This window comes from Cottoperca gobio, chromosome 22, assembly GCF_900634415.1.
Source record: "Cottoperca gobio chromosome 22, fCotGob3.1, whole genome shotgun sequence".
Lineage (NCBI taxonomy): Eukaryota > Metazoa > Chordata > Actinopteri > Perciformes > Bovichtidae > Cottoperca > Cottoperca gobio.
This window is the reverse complement of record NC_041376.1, coordinates 4,083,298-4,101,637: the sequence shown is the minus strand read 5'-3', so window position 1 is coordinate 4,101,637 and position 18,340 is coordinate 4,083,298. Positions and strand designations below refer to the sequence as shown.

Below are 18,340 nucleotides of genomic sequence, written 5' to 3'. Positions count from 1 at the left end.
AATAGTGAATAAAAGTTTAAATAATTAGCTTAAAGTAACTGATTAAGAGTTGAAATAGTTAGATAAAGGTAATAAATAAAAAGCTCTAATAAGTAGCTTAAAGCAGCAGATAATAAGTTGAACCTTTAGCTTCTGCTGCTTGTCGTATGAATCCAAACTTGACCAAACCAACCTAAACTTTGACAGTTCAATCGTAAGTTTTGTATTGTTAATAGTGTCAAATAACATCTAAACTGTACATGACACGTGGTGTTTATGTATGTGTCTGTGACTTATTGATATTCACCTGTTTCCACACGCCCTCCACACCGACAGCTAATGGATAACACAGGTTTTGTTGCCGAGTCTCAACGGAGCGTTGCCACAGAGTCGTGTTACAGCTGTGGGTGAAGCTAATGGCAGCGACTCCGTTCTTGATTGCAGTTGGATGTCTCCGGTGTTCGCGTCTCCAGCTCCCTGGAACCAAATGAAACATCATATCATAATGTCCATCGTGAATCCGATCTGACCTGTGTTTGCTCTCGTCTCAGATACTGGAGCTGACTCTGCTCATGGCGAGCTACATCAACCACTGGAACCCCAGCCTCCCGTCTGCCTCGCTCCAGCCCCTCGGCCACTGGGACGTAGAGAGCCGGCACTTCCCCGCCATGAACTACACCACCAAGGGCCCCACGTTACTGTGAATCACGCAAACGACGAAGACAACAGTTACCTTTATTAGTCCGCATTCACATGGAGTGCGTCGGGTTACATGTCTGGGTACTAGGAGATTATCTTTTCATTTTTTATGAAGGTTTAGGTTTAGAAATGTCAGAAACAGTCTTGTTGGACTATTTATTTCTGCAACAAAAGAGTGTTTCAACTCTGCTTTATTTAGTTGTAAGGTTCAAAATTCCTCGTTGGGATTATTTTCGTATCGCAGAAGTGGCGTGAGGACACGTTTCCACCCGCGGCGTGATTCTTTTAGTCGCTTCTACTGCGACATTCATGTGTTCCAGTGTTTCAGACCTGAGAGCTGGTTGGACTGGAGCTCAGTGTTGTGTGTCGCTGATGAACCAAAGTTTAAATTCATTCATGAGGTACTGTGCAATTAGAAAGGGACTGATATGGCATGTGATATTCTTTAGCATCTTAATCCACATCTAATGCAAAGAACAGTTATTGTAATCATAGATTCATCTGATTATTTTCTCAATGAATTGGTCTGTAGAAAATAGAAACAACTTTCAAGTGGACATATTGTTTTTGTGACCACAAAGATATTAAGTTTAATATCATAGAAGCTTTAAAAAGAGAGTAAATATTAGCATTTAAGCTGCTGCAACCACTGAATTGTGATTTAAAAATGCCTTAAATGATGAATCGATTATCTGATTGTTTCAACTCTGCCCTAATGCATATAAAATCAGGTGTATGATTCATATTTAAGGAACTTTTAAAATCATTTTCTATTGTTTTTAATGAGAAAGTTGATATTTAGCTCACTTATCTAGCCAAATAAAAGTGAAATATGTGATGTTGCTGAGGGACACAACTGTGTGTGTGTGTGTGTGTGTGTGTGTGTGTGTGTGTGTTCATGTTTCTGATGCTCCTCTAACAACAGAATCAGGTCTCAGTGTTTTTAATTATCAACAAACAAAAAGAGGAAAAATAAAATAAAGAGCTCACAAAATATCTTAATGACTTGAACTGTTTTGGATCGAACCACTTTCTCGCTCATGTCCATAATAGTTATTTATTTTATTTCCAACTTCTTTTGGCTTTTGCTTGAAAAGGAAATGTTTTCCACACGTGTCGCATTTATTTCCTTTATGTAGCAGAGTAATTTAAAGCGGAGAATGTTTGGTTTCTGTATCTGTACGAGAACGTGTTAGAAAAGATTGAAAGATGGTGTCTTTATGTTTGTGTGTGATCATAAAATAAATGGTACAATCCTGTATTTGACTTGTTCTTACCCTACACAGCAATATATACAATCTCAATATTCACATGCTGCTTCGGCGGGTGATATTTGAAATATAAATCATAATATTCATCAGTGTTGTCAAATAATTGCATGATGTATGTCATAATTAAAAGATTACATATTAAATAATCAAATTCTAAATGTATTAAACTATGTTCCACAGTTACTCATTTTAATTAGTTTGCTCAGAATCAGTAATACTGCATTATGTATTTTACTTTTAATACTTTAAGTACATTTTACTTGTTTTTACTCACGTAAAGGATACTTCTTCCACCACCTGAAGTATTTATTAAGCAGCTTTTTGGGTTAGCATGTTTCTCAGTGATTACAAAAAGCATTGCAACTTTTATAGTAATTTGAAAGTCTCACAACATGCATCAATATACAATAAACTTTCATTGTTTTTCCCTCACAAAGCACATTTTTCCCAGTTAAGTAGAATCTATTCAGGTTCATTCAATAGCAGCACAATTCATATTTCAGTCAAAGCTCCACTGTTTCTGTGTTAATAAAATCCTTCTTCTCTCATCCAGCACATCCATAAAGTGCACACTTACTTTCCCTCTGTGTTGGTTGTACACAGCCTGCCAGTCTGCATGTTTTACTGGAGTCGAGGGTTTTTTGGGGTGGAAGCTGTTCTGCTTTTTCTTATCCAAGGGGGTCAAAGTGCTAATGGCATTTTCCTGCCAAATATATGCTGTAAATCCCACGTTTTTATAGCTCGTCTGAAGCTCTTGTTGTTCCATCGCTGCTCTTACACAAAATAAAAAGCTCCTTATGGGGCTCACTGCTGAATTTCTGCAAGAAAATAGCTCCTCTAATTTTTCCGTTGTGCACCGTGGCTTTATAAGAATTTACATCAAACTTAATTTAAAGTAAAAGATTCCAGAGTTGTTGGATCGATGGGAATTATGTTGCCTTTACTGTAAATCCTTAACAGTAGTTCTTCTGGCTGACTATCATTATGTAGGTTTTATGAATTATGAAAAGAGGCTTGATTTAAAAAACAATGTTTATCCAGTGTATGGGATGTGCGTGAAGAGTTTAAAGCTAAAGAGTCTTGTTTTCTTTGCTCCATGTGGTTGTAACTTTATTTCAGGGCTCCAAATTCATCCGTCAGTTATTTTATATTAATTCATATTTCTATGTATTTTCTGGAGCCATTTAGCTTTCATCATAAATACATGGCTGACCACACGGTTATTATTTGTATGTATTTTATATGGTTGCTTGTGCAAAACAATGATTTATTAATTTACTTACTTATTTACTGTGTTTTTATTTGATAATTCCCATGTTTTATTTATTCACAAAACATTAAAAATGAACATTTGTTCTTATTAATAAATGTGCTCTATAAGTGAAATTGACATGACTTAAAATATGGGAAATATAATCCCTGCATTACTTTAGTAAATGTACTTTTTTACTTTCCATCACTGTAGAAAAGCAACCAATACATTTGTAATTTTTGCGTAAAAATGACAATTATCATACTTTATTATCAATTAACTTCCTGCCCATTGACAAATAGATTAATTTACTAATAATGTCATTTTAATGTAATAAACGCTGACTATCAGTGTGCTTAATGTTTTAGTGGGAGCATGTTATCATCTCAGGACGTATTGACCAGACTTAATCATGTCAAAGCTCTAAACCTCTGACTTAAAATGTGTCTTGTAATGTTTTATTACAGGTGGACTGTCACTTTAATTATCCTGTTAACTGCAAATGTCCTAATTCCTCTCTACTGTTGACTGTAAACAGATGAAAAAGCTCCTCAAACATCATTGTTGTAAAACACGTTATGCATGTCACAACGCGAAGTAGTAAAGAGTGTAGTTCTGTGTTTAAAAGTTTAGGAGGATTTAAACTTGAGCCATGCCAGTACACCTACAGGAGTGACGTTCCTGCTTTACTCCTCTCTGATCTAACACAACATTTGACCAAAGGTATGGAAATCTGAAAGATCTTTAACACATGAGATCCACTTTATATAATGCGCGGTGAGACGGGGGACAATGATGGGGTTTGGTTTATGTAAGGGGGCTCCTACTATGCAAACCTGCCGACCCTGTGAGACACATTTAGAGAAGGGCTGTTACATGAAAAGTCACTATTCAGATGCTTGTAATTGTTTTATACAATCTGTTTGATACATGTGCTATCAGATCTCCATTGTATATCAATATTTGAGATTGTGCATGTTGATATTAGTTGTGTCTTTGCATTATTTAGTCAGGTTTCACTCTTTCTGTCTTAAAGGGGAAACTCGAGACAGAATATATTTTCTGGGTATCAGACGCTTACTCAAATTAATTGATTAGTTAATTAATCAGAATTGATTTTTGATAATGCTCATTTAAGAAATTTGGCAATACAAAAATCAAGATATTTACTGCTTCAATCTTTTTAAAAATAAGAATTAAAAACTGCTCTTCTCTCGCTTGTAAGATAGTACTCTGGATGTCTTTGGGTTTTTGAACTGTTAGTCAGACATAATGATCAATGTCACCACGTCGCCTTGGACTCTTGAAGGCATCTTACACTATTTTCTGATATTTTATAAACTAAACAATAAACAGATTCATCAATGGAGACCTGCACACTACAGTTCACATTGCATAGCCTACTGTAGGGCTCATCTTTACCACATAATGTCAGAAGACAGGTTTTGTTAAACTGTTAAAATTAAACTTCATTGCTCAATCACAATGTGTTACTTACTGTAACCTGCTGAAACAGGAATAATGAAAGAGGAAGACTCCCCCTTTGTACTGCTATACAGTAAAGTGGCTATAATGTAAATATAACACTGAACACTACAAATAGTACTAACTCATGTGCATAGTCAGCATCGGTGTAAAATAGACAACGTCAAAGCTATTATAAGCTTATTACAATAAAATGACCTTTGTGCTCATTATATGATTATATGCCTGATATTAATCAGTTAATATCCATTATTTATTTACAATATTTAAACACTTCATGAGGGTAAATGTGATCCTGCTGATAATTGATTCCATATTAGCCTAGCCTAGCCTGAGAGCACTCGGAGAGATATCACTGCTGCGCTTGTCTCCAGCGTGGGCTGCAGCTGCAGGAGGAGAAACTTCACTGAAGCCTGCGAGACCAGATACCACGGAGCAGCCTCACCACGGAGCCGGAAAAGCACGGGTAGGTTGCCCTGAAGCAGGCTGTTACAAAGTTATGACATGCTATATAAACTCACGACAGGCTACAAGGAAGGGGGGAACTGTGTAGATAACGGGATACTAAACGTATGTTTGTTTTGGTAGGATCATTAACAATGACAACCAAAAAGCCGCAGAGCATGCTCCGTGAAGCGTCACATCAGATTATAGCCGGTGGATCCGCTGGTAAGTCAACACTAATGTTTCATTTCTACTATTTAAAACGAGTGATTCAGGTTATGCAATACTTTTAAGTATGGTGCAAGCTGCTTAAAGTATGTAGCAGAGGAACAGTGTCACAGATTCCTAAAAAAATGCAGTCACGTCAGCCTCGTTCACCTTCCCACGAGAGCGGTACAAAATGTTTCTGGTTTTAATCAGCACATGCACATGGTAAAGCAACAAACGATCATCTTTTTGGGTCACCCTTCTATGGGATCACCTAGATCAAAGATGATAGAAGTGGTACCAAGATAGTTCTCACGCTGGATAACTGGATCACGGAAGAGCCACTGGGGCAGGAAATCAGTCTGCGCATGCGTACAGTACCTGGAGGTTTTTTTTTTTAACCTTTTTTCTGTATTTTCTTTTTAAGTGGTGGAATTCAACTAAAGTACATTTACTCAAGTAGTACACTGACGTAGCCTACAAACTAGATTACTTTCCATTTTATGCAACTTTATATGCTACTTCTACTCCACTACATCTCAGAGGCAAACATTGTACTTTTTACTCCACATTTATCTGACAGCTGTATTTACTATAGATTACAGAGCTTTATTGACACTTGCACATAGAGCAAATTGCACTGTAGCCTACAATAACATTTGCAATGTTTTTATATCACTGTATGTACTATATCCTTTATGTGGGATGCCGACATAGGCTACATTTCACTACTTGCACATAAGTAATATTTTGACTAAGGTAGGCTATGTGTAATTTACATTTCAATTGTACACTACTTTATACTTTTAGTTACTCCACTACATTACTTTTCAGATTACACCTATTTATCCCTTTCCTGTCCTGTGAAAACCTGTTTTATGTCCATTTTTATGATTGCACTTATATTCTTTTACTTGTTAAGTAAGGTTTTGAATGCAGGCACTTTTATGTAGTAGAGTATTTTCACTGTGTGGAATTGTAGTGGAGTAGCAGAACATGTAAATACTCAAGTAAAGTACAAGTACCTCAAAGTAAAATAGAAATGTGATTTTACTTTCCATTACTGAAAAATGTTTAGACTGTTACAACTGTAGTACCTTTTTATATCCCACCTTTGTTTGGACTCTTATTCCCTCCCCCATATACACTACATGTTACATTAAAATCTTCACTTCTGTCTATATGTTTTAGATCAATGCACACATTTGGGACTATATCTCCGCACATTGCACATTCTTTTATACTTCATACTTCATACTGTGAACCTTTGCACATTCCTTGGACAATATTGCACATTTCTACACAAAACTATCATTTCTAAAAACTGCACAGCTCTTCCATTTTTAATTCAGATGTTGTACATATTTTTGTAATCTTATTTTTTCTTCTTTATTTTCTTCTTTTCTATATTTTATTGTTTCGTATTATTTCATATGGTATGGTTTTTTTCTTTGCATTTTGCAATACTTACTTTTATTTTAAATGCACTTGCATGTCATGCACCAATACACCAGAGAAATGTCCTTGTAGTCCTAAATTTAAACCTAGTAACTAATAAACCGGATTCTGATTTTGATGAGCTGGTGAGAAACCCAACATTTTCCTAAATTTGGCATTAACAAAATCTATTATTGGAAAAAAGATTGAAAATGGGAAGTTGGGTTTAGTTTCCCCAACTGAGATATAAAAATAAACCCTTTAAAAATAAAAATGTCATTTTTTTTTCTTGCTCTGATCAGTCAAACTGCCACTAGTGGTCGAAAAAACCAAAACAAATGAGACTATTGTTGCAATACATTATCCGGCCACCGGGGGCAGCACTGATCACACAGCTGCTGTGGGCACACCAGTTAATAAGCAAGGAAGAAACCCCGCGCCATTTTTGATAGTTTGATATAATTTTTTAATGAAGTCACTTAAGTCTCCCCCGCTGATGTCGGATTAATTATGTGTTTTGTGTACTTTTCACCTGCCTGACAACGTTTTTTCCTCTTCCTAAATCGACTAAATGTTGATTTCGACCTGGTGAGTTTGTACTTTCCATACTCTCCCCCTAACGTTTGCTACAAACGGCTGAGTAACTGAAACGGCTATGCTAATGCTATAAATTAGCCTAATGAGAACAACATTTTCCACCTGTGTAGATTTCTTGAGATGTCTTACAGCTGGCAAAAATATTAGACTTGGGAAGTATATTTCATGATGAAGATACGGCTGTAATGTGTTAAATTAACTTTTAGTGGTTTATATAATTATATAACCTATACAGTTACGTTAGCTAAAGCTTTGTAGGTGCTAGTTGAAAAATAACCTTTTTTATGTCTTAAGTATACTGTATGTATCATTGTTGGAAGAGCCTAAAACTTTATTAGATATTAGTTATATTATTATAAGATTTTTAGTGCCAAAACTACACTAGCTTTTTTTGCATATGATAATAAAACATTTGACACTTCTCTAATGGGAAAATAGTCTAAATCTTGGGCTTCCATTTTTTACCTTAAATGTCTAGACATCAGCTTTACAAAAAATAAATAAAACTCACGGACATCACTTTAATACATGATGTGTAGGCTTACAGGGTGTCTAACCAGGAAGTGAGCAGAAGTCAACCCTCTCGCTTCTTTGCTCTACTTTACTCTTTTAACCTTCACAAAAAAAACCTTCATCCGCTCGGAGGGTCTGAAGTGAGTTCATGTTGCGTAACACGGCAGACCCGTTGCTCACTCGTGTTTGATTAAACAGAGGGTCAAAGTAAAGACGTCGACAGTCAGCTGGGTGGGGAAATATCCCGACAATTTACCCTTGATAAGAGATACAGTGAAGGAGGAAACCGCCATAAACTCTCCACTCTAAGTTTAGTATCACTTACTGAGTAGGCTGGCTTTCAAAATGAGACTCGTGGAAGTCACGTGAATTGGGAGCCAGAGATAAAATACAAAAAAAAAACACCACGATTTTTCTCCCACCCACACACATAAGACTGCATAAACTCAAGATAATGAAACAAATATAATGTGACTGCAGAGGTCAAGAAGCAGGCTTATACAACAGACCTCTGGAATGAATGTAAAAGCAATGTGGAGAGAATTAATGTACTATCTGCTATAGGACATAAGTATGACAGTCTGTCTCTAACATTAGTTATAAACTAAATAAAGCTAATACACTTGTACACTTGTAGGGATAGCATTCCACAAATGAACTCTTTTCTTGAAATATAACTTACAGTTGAATCAAGTTTTGCTTGCAGTGCAATCTCAATGATTATCGTTGAAATAGCTTTTCAAACGATACAAACGCGTGCCTTTATTGTGAAATACTACATATGTGGAAAGTTGTACCATGCAGACAAAGTACCTGCAGAGTGAAGTAGCCATGGACTGAATTGTGATTTGGAAAGATTTGCATATTCATATTAATTTGAATATATCATCATTGCATTAGTCTGTCTGCTCTGCCCTGTAAGTCCTGATATGTGAGAATTATTAGTTTCAGTTTTTCAGAAAATGCACAGTTGGAAGAAGTCGATTGTGTGAAAGATAGTGAATTCTCTTATGCGTATCTCTTCTGTCATGTACGTAATGTAAAGGCAAAACCAAAGTCAAGGTTAGTAGTTAATCATTTTGCATTCCTAAAATCTTTGAGCAAGATTAGTGGTCACACAAGCAAGTGGTTGTAAGTATTGTATTTCTAAAAGTACAATACTTTCTGCTGTTGTTAGAGGTTTTGAAGGTGTTGCTGGTTTTAGCTCTTGTGAAGATGCATTTTATATCTTATAGTTTTGATATTGAACTCAGTTTTTCTTGTTTCATACTCTAAATTGTTAAGTATCTCCTACTTGCTGACTTATCATGCTCTGCTCTTTATTCGTCTCGTCACATACCGGCTGCTGCTGCTTGTTTGTTGAGTGCCAGTCTTTGCAGTCAAGCATAAAGCATTAGCCTACATGTTTAATGAAGAACATATGATATGCTCCTTTTTATCTTACCTATTGGTGAAGAACAAGCAACAATATAAAGTTATCAAACAAGCAAGACTGAAGTGATTATCAGTGTGGACTGTCTCCTTTATGCTGTCCATTCTTTTCTTCTCCAGCCGAACAAGCCAACAGCTGGAAACGATAAGAACACAAAACTCTTTCCGCATGTTTTTATTCCCCGGTGTTGTTGCTGTGCTCACTCACCAAGTCGATCCACACTGATGGTGTTTTATTTTTTATATCTTTCTCTTCAGTGTCCATAGTCTTTAGTGAACTCTTTCTATCTTTGGGATGTTTTGTTTTCATATTCAGATATTACAATAATACAATGTAAGTCTTTACTTTAGAGCTACCAGAAATATTTTATTTATTAATTATCAAATGTTTGCATGTGCACATTATATAATTATTGATACATACTTATATTTCAAACAGTTATCTGCATTTAGTTTTTATCACCATTGCACAAAATTATAAAACTATAATCAGTACAAGTGACTCAACAAATGCTTAAAAATCTCTTTCCCAACCTGGCTGGTGGCCAACATTTTTCTCTTCCCTCCCTCCTACCAACAGATTTTCAGTTTTGAAGCCCAAAATATTTACTCAGTTTCTTATTCTGACCTTCTACAGATGTTCCCAAACTTTTCAGACCACGTACCGAACCAAATTTCTCAAACAGCACTTCCCACTGCAGATACCAACAATGAAAGAGCCGCCTCGCCTCTATACCTCTATACCTCTATATACACATACTGTGTATATACAGCCTTTGCTGTTCCTCTGGCCCTGTGATGGTAAATACAAGATTGTTGTAGTTAGCCTGTTGGCGTCTTTTCATTTTCCTAGAAGTCTGACTCTGAGCTGCGAAAAGCACAAGTTGTTCTTTTAGACCTTGAAGTAATTTCAAAATTCCACTCATTCTGCTTTAATCAACAATTGAGGAGTATATACTGTGTGTGTGTATATATATATATATACTGTATATATACAGCCTTACTAGTTCATGTTTCGTCAGACGTCACATCCATCCAAATGTTCTTTAAAAAATATTTTAATGATTTACAACAATATTTTCATAATTTTAATGTGATGTGTATAAGAAATAAATAACTGTTCTCTGTAAAAATCAAATAATAATGTTTTAGTTTTTAAGTGAAGCACTTGGGCCAGTTGTAGTGCAATTGTTAGGTCTTTCAGCAAGGATGGTTATCTACGTATAATCCACGTTACAGCCAGTACACGTTTGTATGACACCCGTGCTAAGTTGCCAGTCATTATTCTCCCACGCTTTTAAAGTTAATGGCCCAATCCTTTTACAACTCCAAAACAAAATCACACAATTTCGAAAGTTTCTTTTAACAGCTTTTGCAATATATTCCAGGGTTTTTACAGCGGATTAATTCTGGTTAGTCCAATATTTACCTAATTTACTCTCCTTTGCTCACATACAATGGTTTATTTAAAAAAATAACTAACAGTGGCTTTTGTTAGCTCTTTAAAGATTTCTGCATTACCATCATTAGTATACAAGACCATGATCTGCTAATGAATGCTGGATCTATGTGTGTTGGTCGTATGAACTTCAGTCGACTGGCATATGGTGTGTAACGTAAATGAGCAATGAACACTTCTTTTCATACTGTCAACTAATTATGAAGTACTCGGGGTACGACTTGTCTCAGGTGATGTTTTTATGAGAAATGAGGTGTCGTATGTACTCTGGCATTGTTGCTTGTCCCCTCCCTGTTTACCCCTCACAAGCCCCCTGGGTCTGACAACCTGCTGTCCTGAACCTCCCACCAGAGGCGGAGGGGCTCTCGTCCGTCCTCACGAAGAATGATGGGACAGGTTTGAACCCTGAGCAGAATGACCTCAGTGTTCACTCTCCAGAGATTTTATTTCTTCCTCATTCACCGTTAATGAGGATGGAGACAGCACGGTGTTAATTTATGTGCAAGCCGGTCATAAAGCCTATAAATTAAATGGGAATTAATGGGAAAAAGCTGAATTTAGTGCAGAGTTTGGCTTTCTGTAGTGCAAGCTGGCAGCAGTTATTTTTTTACCTCTGTGTTGTATGCCTTGTGGATTACAGCAGGCTGATTTTGTGATATTAGTATGCATTTTTCTGTGCGTATGTTGTGACAGTGGATATATTAGTCGATTAATCGGTCAATCCACAGAAAAAAGCTTGTTACCCTTATGATAATGGCAAATATTCTCTATTTCCAGTTTTTCAAATTGTGAAGATTTGCTTTTCTTTGTCTTATGTCAGCGTGACATGCGCCTTGTAAATGTATTACAATGAGACAATATGAGAAGTTTAGAGGTTGAAAGTTGTAACTTGTGTTCTGACACCAACAATGAGGGGTTGCAATTAGACAATGCTTTATTTTAGAAGAGCACAAGCCAAAAAGGTTGGTAAATATTGTTTACTAGAATAGTAAACTTAATATATTTTAGGTCCTGGAGTATTGGTTGGACAAACTGGCTTCAGGAAACTGTCATGACTCTTTCTTTACATTTTATAGCCCAAACTATGAATCGATTATTTGAGAAAATAATCAGAAAATTAACATAAATGATTTTTGTTTATTGGACTTATTAGAGCATTTCCAATAAGTCTAAATTCCACATGGTTGCGCAGTAATAAGTAACATTTTGTTCTGTAGTGCAGATGTGTATGAAGCTCTTTTAGTTCGAACCTTAACGTCATTCTCACTTTGTCCACAAGGGGGCAGTAGTTGCATACTATATCACTTTTCAAGTTATAACTATTAGTGGTTTGGTTTCAGTTATGACGTTACAGAAGTGATGTATGTGTACTTTACAAAATAATCAGGTTACAAGTATTATTATTTTTAAAAACCTCAATAAAATGTATGTTATCATTTGAAAAAAATAAAGTAAAAGCTAGCGGCACAAAAACGTCATTAAAATAACAATGTCACCATGATTAATACACAGTGAACCAAATTTTAAAAGTCAAAAATGCAAATCTATCTAGTTACATGCCCATTGCTGTAATGTTTTCTCTAAGTCCTTTGTTATTTCCTTAGTAGATGTATTTTTTTTTTAAACTCCATGAGTAAATCGATCCGTCTCCAGCAAATGGACTGTGACGACATGAGACAGACGCCCCCGCGTGTGATTACTGCAGCTCTCCCTCCAGACTGTCAGAGCCTCGCGCAAACTGCAGCTCTCCTCATCTAACTGCTTTTAAACTGAACCTGAAATCAGTCGGGAAAGAACAAATAAAGCCACTTAGCCTAAATGAAGGAGAGGAAGAAGAGAGGGGGAATCAAATAAATAAAGTGTGTGTGTGTGTGTGTGTGTGTGTGTGTGTGTGTGTGTGTGTGTGTGTGTGTGTGTGTGTGTGTGTGTGTGTGTGTGTGTGTCAGTCAGTCATTGATGAGACTGCAGTTAGCAATGACCGATTCCCAAGTGGCTGCACCAATCACAGCCGAATTAGGCCTAATATTTATTTCCAGAAACAATTGTACATGTTTCAGCGGGGCTTTGATTGAACTCCCGCTGGACATGTTGTAGACAGATGTTTAGATGACCTCATGTTTGAAGTAATGTTGATTCTGGATTGGATGCTTCTTGGCCTGTTCCTCTAAATCAGCTCCCTCTGCCTCCCATCTTTTTTTTTTCGCAGTCTGGGAGGAGATGCGGAGGCTCACGTCCTTCACATTGACTGTGTGCTTTGGCTTGCATTAAATAGAAAACATTTACATTTTTTTTGTTCCATCCTTGAGAGACAGATGTCCATGCATGGGGGTTGTGGATGGCTTGGTTAAAATGAGCCATGATGGTGCTGAAGGATGGCTACTTAACCGGACACTGTCTTTTGTTCTCAATGCCTCTCTTTATACGCGTCTGTTTCAGAACCAGGATTTACCATCATGGCAGCATTTTTGACAAGCCTGTAAACATGAGAGGAAACTGCGTCGATTATTTGAAGTTTCCGAACTAATAATTTCTTAATAGACGTGATCTCAGAAATTTATTTGAGTGAATTTCTCCTGATGTGTCTTTATGAGTAAACTACATGCTTCAGGCCACGGTGTACAGGTTATAATGAAAGTAACCCCTCATTTAATATTGAGAAATTACAACACACCAGCATTCCTAAAACAAACACAAAAGATTTATTATATCCGTCACTAATTACCGTCCTCTGCAAATGTGAATGATCACAATGTCATAAGAAATTAGTTGAATGCAAACAGGCATACATTCTAATGGTAGTCTTAATCAATGCACTGCAAATCTCTGGCAACCCAACATGATTGTATAAACACAAAAGGTTAACTGGCACTAAAATGATAAAATAAGGAATGCTTTTGGCATCACTTGAATAAGTGAAATAATTAAATGAGTAGGACTGAATTATTCATCGTACTTGAAATTAATTTCTATTTTAGGATAAGGGTCTATTTAGCAGCAGCTCAAATTACTATTATAGTCAATTTTATTAATAGAAGTCCATCAAAACTGTGAACTACAACATCTCTGAGGTAAAAATGCCAGAAGTTGTGGAAAGTAACTAAGTACATTTATTCAAGTACTGTACTTAATTCCAATTTTGAGTTACTTGTACTTTAAGTATTTTCGTTTTCTGCTATACTTAGAAACTACCTTTCAGTAATATTGTATCTTTTGCTCCACTCCATCAATTTAAAAGCCTCAGTTACTATACTTTGCAGATTCTGATTATTAAAACAGAATATAATCAACTAATAAATTATGATCTATTATATATTTAACTACCCAGCAGTATATCATTATTTTAAAAAGTTACTGCAACGTTAATGCATCAATTGTTATAACCCTTCAATATAATATACATTATTCTTAAATGAGCTATTTTGAATGATAAGTACATTTCCTTGTTGCTAATGCTTTTGTACTTGAATGCAGGACTTTTACTTGTAACCGAGTATTTCCTACACTGCGGTATTTCTACTTAATAAGGACCGGAGTACTTCTTCCACCACTGGCACTAAACACACATTATTACCAAGCCCAGGGGAGTATTACTGTTATTTTTCGTTTGGGGCAGATGTTCCTCAGCTCATGCTTTCGCTTTAAAAGTCGCTTGTGTGCCATTTGGCTGACTTCCTGCACTACAATCAGCGTAGCTAATGACTGCGTTTTGACAGCAATATGCCGACAAAGATTCTCAGTCATCCAGGTCAAAATATCAAACAAGAAGCCCATAATGGCTGCATGTTAAATCAGCAGTGTCTGTTAAGGCCCTATCTAAGTTCTGTACGATATTTACTTAAAAAAAACTAAAATCTAAACATATTTTTGTTTGTTTAAAAAATATATATATATTACAGCAGACGTCAAGACTGCACATGACTATATTATCTCAAAATAATATCTGATGTAGTACCAGCTGCAAAATCCAAACTATGCATAAGAATTTTATTTGACTTTCAGCTGTTTCTCCAGGTGAGGCCTCTTACAGGCTTTAGGCTGCATGTGTGAATCATCCTTACTTGACAAGCACCATCAATTTTCACTGAAAATACATCTGCCACGGACTGAGATCTGTCTCTGTCAGATGTTGGAGCAAAACAAAGAGGACTGACCCTTAAATACAAAATAATGCATTGCATGAAATAGTTATTTTTTTAGGTGTAAAAAATGATAACACGCCTGATAAACAAAATGAAATGTAAAAACTTAACTCTGTACGTATTAAGCCAAAGCAACATAGAGGAGGTTTGTATTCCAGTTATGATGTTTTTTAGAGGATGACCTGTTTTAATGCAGGTACTCTGTCGGCTATAAATAAATACGTTGGCGCACTGAAAGTCTGGAGAGAAATAAAAAACGTGTCCCCGTTTAGTGAGGGTCTGTGATGTATGAGCCCCAGTCGCGCTCTCGACGTTATCTTAATGACATGATTTATTAAAACGCCTCAGTGGCGGGGGTCGGAGGACCGGAGGAGGCCTCCTCTGTCGTTACCGCGGAGGCGGCCCGTGAGAAATGAGTCTGGCCAAGAAGCAGCGCGCAATTATCGGATTGTACTTGCTCGAGCTCGCACGGGCACGCGCACGGCTGAACTGCAGCTGCGAGCCAAGTGGCCGCGTGCACCAGTGACTTCTGAATCAGCTGTTGTTAGTCAGGGAGTCCAGTTGGTTATATTGGGTTTAGGTGACGCACTCCTGCATTAATAACATGATTGCATAACATATAATATTACACTATTGCATCCATAATTACAGGCTTACAAATGTTCAATAAATCTTTTGATTTTAATTGATAATAATTGGGCCTAGTTATATACTATTTTTCCACCAAGAAAACAGTAGCCATAAGCACCAGTTGCCCATTACATATGTCACATGGATTTACATTAAAAATATGAAAAAAATATTGTGGAAAACAAAGCACTAATTGGGTGTTAAAAATATGATGTGTGTAATGCTTTGGGGGAGTAATGTCACAAAGTGAGTCATCACATGATTGTGTAAGGTTACATAATGTCACCAGTCCAGGGTCCTACTGATCACTTATTGGCCCGATTTATAATTTAGTAATTTACAGTTTTCTTAGCCAGTCAGAGCTAAAAAAAACTACTTTGTTTTTATAACAGCCCATGCTGAATATCATTGTCACGCATGGCAACACACTCAGGACATTTATCATACATGCAAGTTCCTAGAATAATAATAATTATACTGTTATGGTAAGAGTGGATTCAGTCAGATAATTATGATTACTCACCATGGGAGGTTTTTCTCTGGATCATTGCCTCTTATTTAGAGTTACCAATTATTAAAACCAGGACACTGTGCTTGCTGCAGGAAGCCCAGTGCAGCTGATTTTTAGAGAGTATTTCATCATATTTGCATGATTTCGTACCGCAAACAAGATCTCAAAGGTGTTCTACTCTTTTCGCCGAATGACACTTTACCAGTCAGCCTTACAGTAGTACGAACATAATGTGTGTGTGTAGAGGGGCATATTAATCACATAAAAAGCATGCTAAACAGGGAAGAGGACAGATGTAAAGTAAGCACAGAGATCACTCAGAAATTCCATTGCATTCAAAGTGAAAAGTGAAGGCATACATATTCAAGCACATGGCAACAATAATAAAACTGGGAGGGAAATCAGCTAAACAAGCTATGCTTAATTGAGCACTTAGTCTAAGTAGTCAGGGAGCAAAGAGAGAGTGACCTTGTAAGAAAAGGAAAGTTTACAGTTGTGAGAATGGACTTTGTGTGTGTATTTTTGCATGCATCTGGGTTATGTATTCGTGCAAAAGAAAATGGCTGTGTGTGTGTGCGTGCTTCGTAGATGTTTTCATGCCACAAAAATGGTCAAGTGTATGTGTTTATTTGTTTGTTTTGCGTGTGTGTGCATCTGAATGACAAATGTATGCCGGGAAATTGGATATAATTGCGGCGTTTGTGCGAGACATGCGTGCACATGCATCCAAGGAAATAGATATTATATATAGCGTGTGTGTGTGTGTCTTCGGCATGTGTCTGGATTATGTTTTCAGTGCATATTTTTGAGCCTGGCTCTGTCTTGAACCTCCTAATTAAGTCGCAGTAGGAACAAGCTTTTCCTCTGGAGAGCTACTGTCTGTCATGCCGGCAGACTTATTATCTCACCGTTTGATTTTAGTAGATCTTTGATGGCACGTTGCTGCATTCAATGTTTTAAAATAACAGTAAATATGAATGGCAGAAAACTGCAGAAATGTGCTTGTTAAAATGTTCAACTCAGCCGCTCAAGAGCCGCAACATGCTCTCTGTTTATCCTCTACCACCTTGTTCCTCATGAACACTGACATGTGTGTTGAAAAGTCTTGAATTGGGCATTTAACCTCCTGCCCTGTAGCTCACAGCCCCAGTTTGTATAGGTCAGACATATGGGGCCTGCTGCACTGCGGTGGAAGTAACCACTGGATGCCTTCCTAATGCTGATTTTTCAGGCTCACCAGTTTTTGATCTCTTGTTTAATAGTTTTTGTTTTGTTTCAGGAAATCTTCACAAAAAAGTCAAGGCCAAGGCAAACCTCATGTTATTTCAACTGAATATGATACACGATTCAGATACAGTAATTACAAACCCTCCGTGCTCCTGCTGTAAGCGCTGACATATAAATAAACATAATAAGTACTGTCAAAAAAACAAAAACAAAACCGGACAAACTAAAAACCCTGAATTACATGGCTGAGCGTGTGCGTGTACAGATGTGTGCTTTGTGTGTGTCTGCCCTGTGATTCTCTGGATGAGCTGGAAATTTATAACACAGGTTTTTACAGTAAGCCCCGGCCAAGAACTGTAATTCTTTCTCCCCTTTTAGATCTGTATTTGAGAGACAGGCCTGCCCACTTTGGGTTAACTCTATCAAGATGAACAGCATTTGGGCCAGTGCAGTAATCATAATGTAATTTGTTGTGCTCATGGGCCAATTTGTGTCCTTTGACAGGAAATATCTCGTGCCTGGTGGCCATGGGAGACCATGTCCCGGGGCAAGGCTTTAATTAGGGAAGTTCAAATTTATAGACACTTTGTATTATTTCTGATCTTGAGTGGTCGGAGGATGACATAGTTAAGAGAAGGATACTGGCAGAGGACGAGGAAAAATGTGTGAATGAGAAACAAAACTGAATGAAAGGTCATGTGAGGAATTTGTTTACCATTTCATTATCATTTTGAAATCAAAGCAGACGCAAATGTCACAGTCTGGAAAAAGCTATTGAAGAACAGTAAGAGGTAATGCACCATTTCTTTTTTTAGTTTGTTTGAAATGAGATGGAGATGTGAAAGAAGCTGGCAGGTGGTAGAACGAGCAGTGTGTTAGTGTGTTAATGTTCATCTCTTTGTAGGGCTGCAATCCTGAGACTGTTGCAATATGTTCTAAATTTATCTGGTTTGGCAATAATTTTCTGCACAGCTATTTAATGAGGATTAAAGTGTTTTGCCTTAAGAGAACAATCTGATCCAAGTATTTCATGAATATGATGACTCAGACAGAGGGACT

At 36.9% G+C, this 18,340-nt stretch overlaps 2 protein-coding genes across 3 annotated transcripts in view; both read left to right on the top strand.

The window, feature by feature from the left end:
• plekhh1 (pleckstrin homology domain containing, family H (with MyTH4 domain) member 1) overlaps window positions 1-1,937 on the top strand; it is a 125,310-nt gene extending 123,373 nt beyond the window's left edge. Inside the window, 1 exon segment of the mRNA XM_029460481.1 lies at window positions 531-1,937. Coding sequence (XP_029316341.1) covers window positions 531-683 — 153 coding nt within the window. The 3' untranslated portion in view covers window positions 684-1,937.
• Window positions 1,938-5,045: 3,108 nt separating this feature from the next.
• Window positions 5,046-18,340, top strand: part of slc25a21 (solute carrier family 25 member 21) — an 88,576-nt gene continuing 75,281 nt past the window's right edge. The window contains exons 1-2 of one of the 2 annotated variants that reach the window (XM_029459940.1): window positions 5,046-5,152; window positions 5,275-5,355. In XM_029459940.1, coding sequence (XP_029315800.1) covers window positions 5,286-5,355 — 70 coding nt within the window. In that variant the 5' untranslated portion in view covers window positions 5,046-5,152; window positions 5,275-5,285. Of the gene's footprint in view, window positions 5,153-5,274; window positions 5,356-7,218; window positions 7,363-18,340 lie in introns of those variants that run through there. The other variant, XM_029459941.1, reaches the window with a different exon arrangement.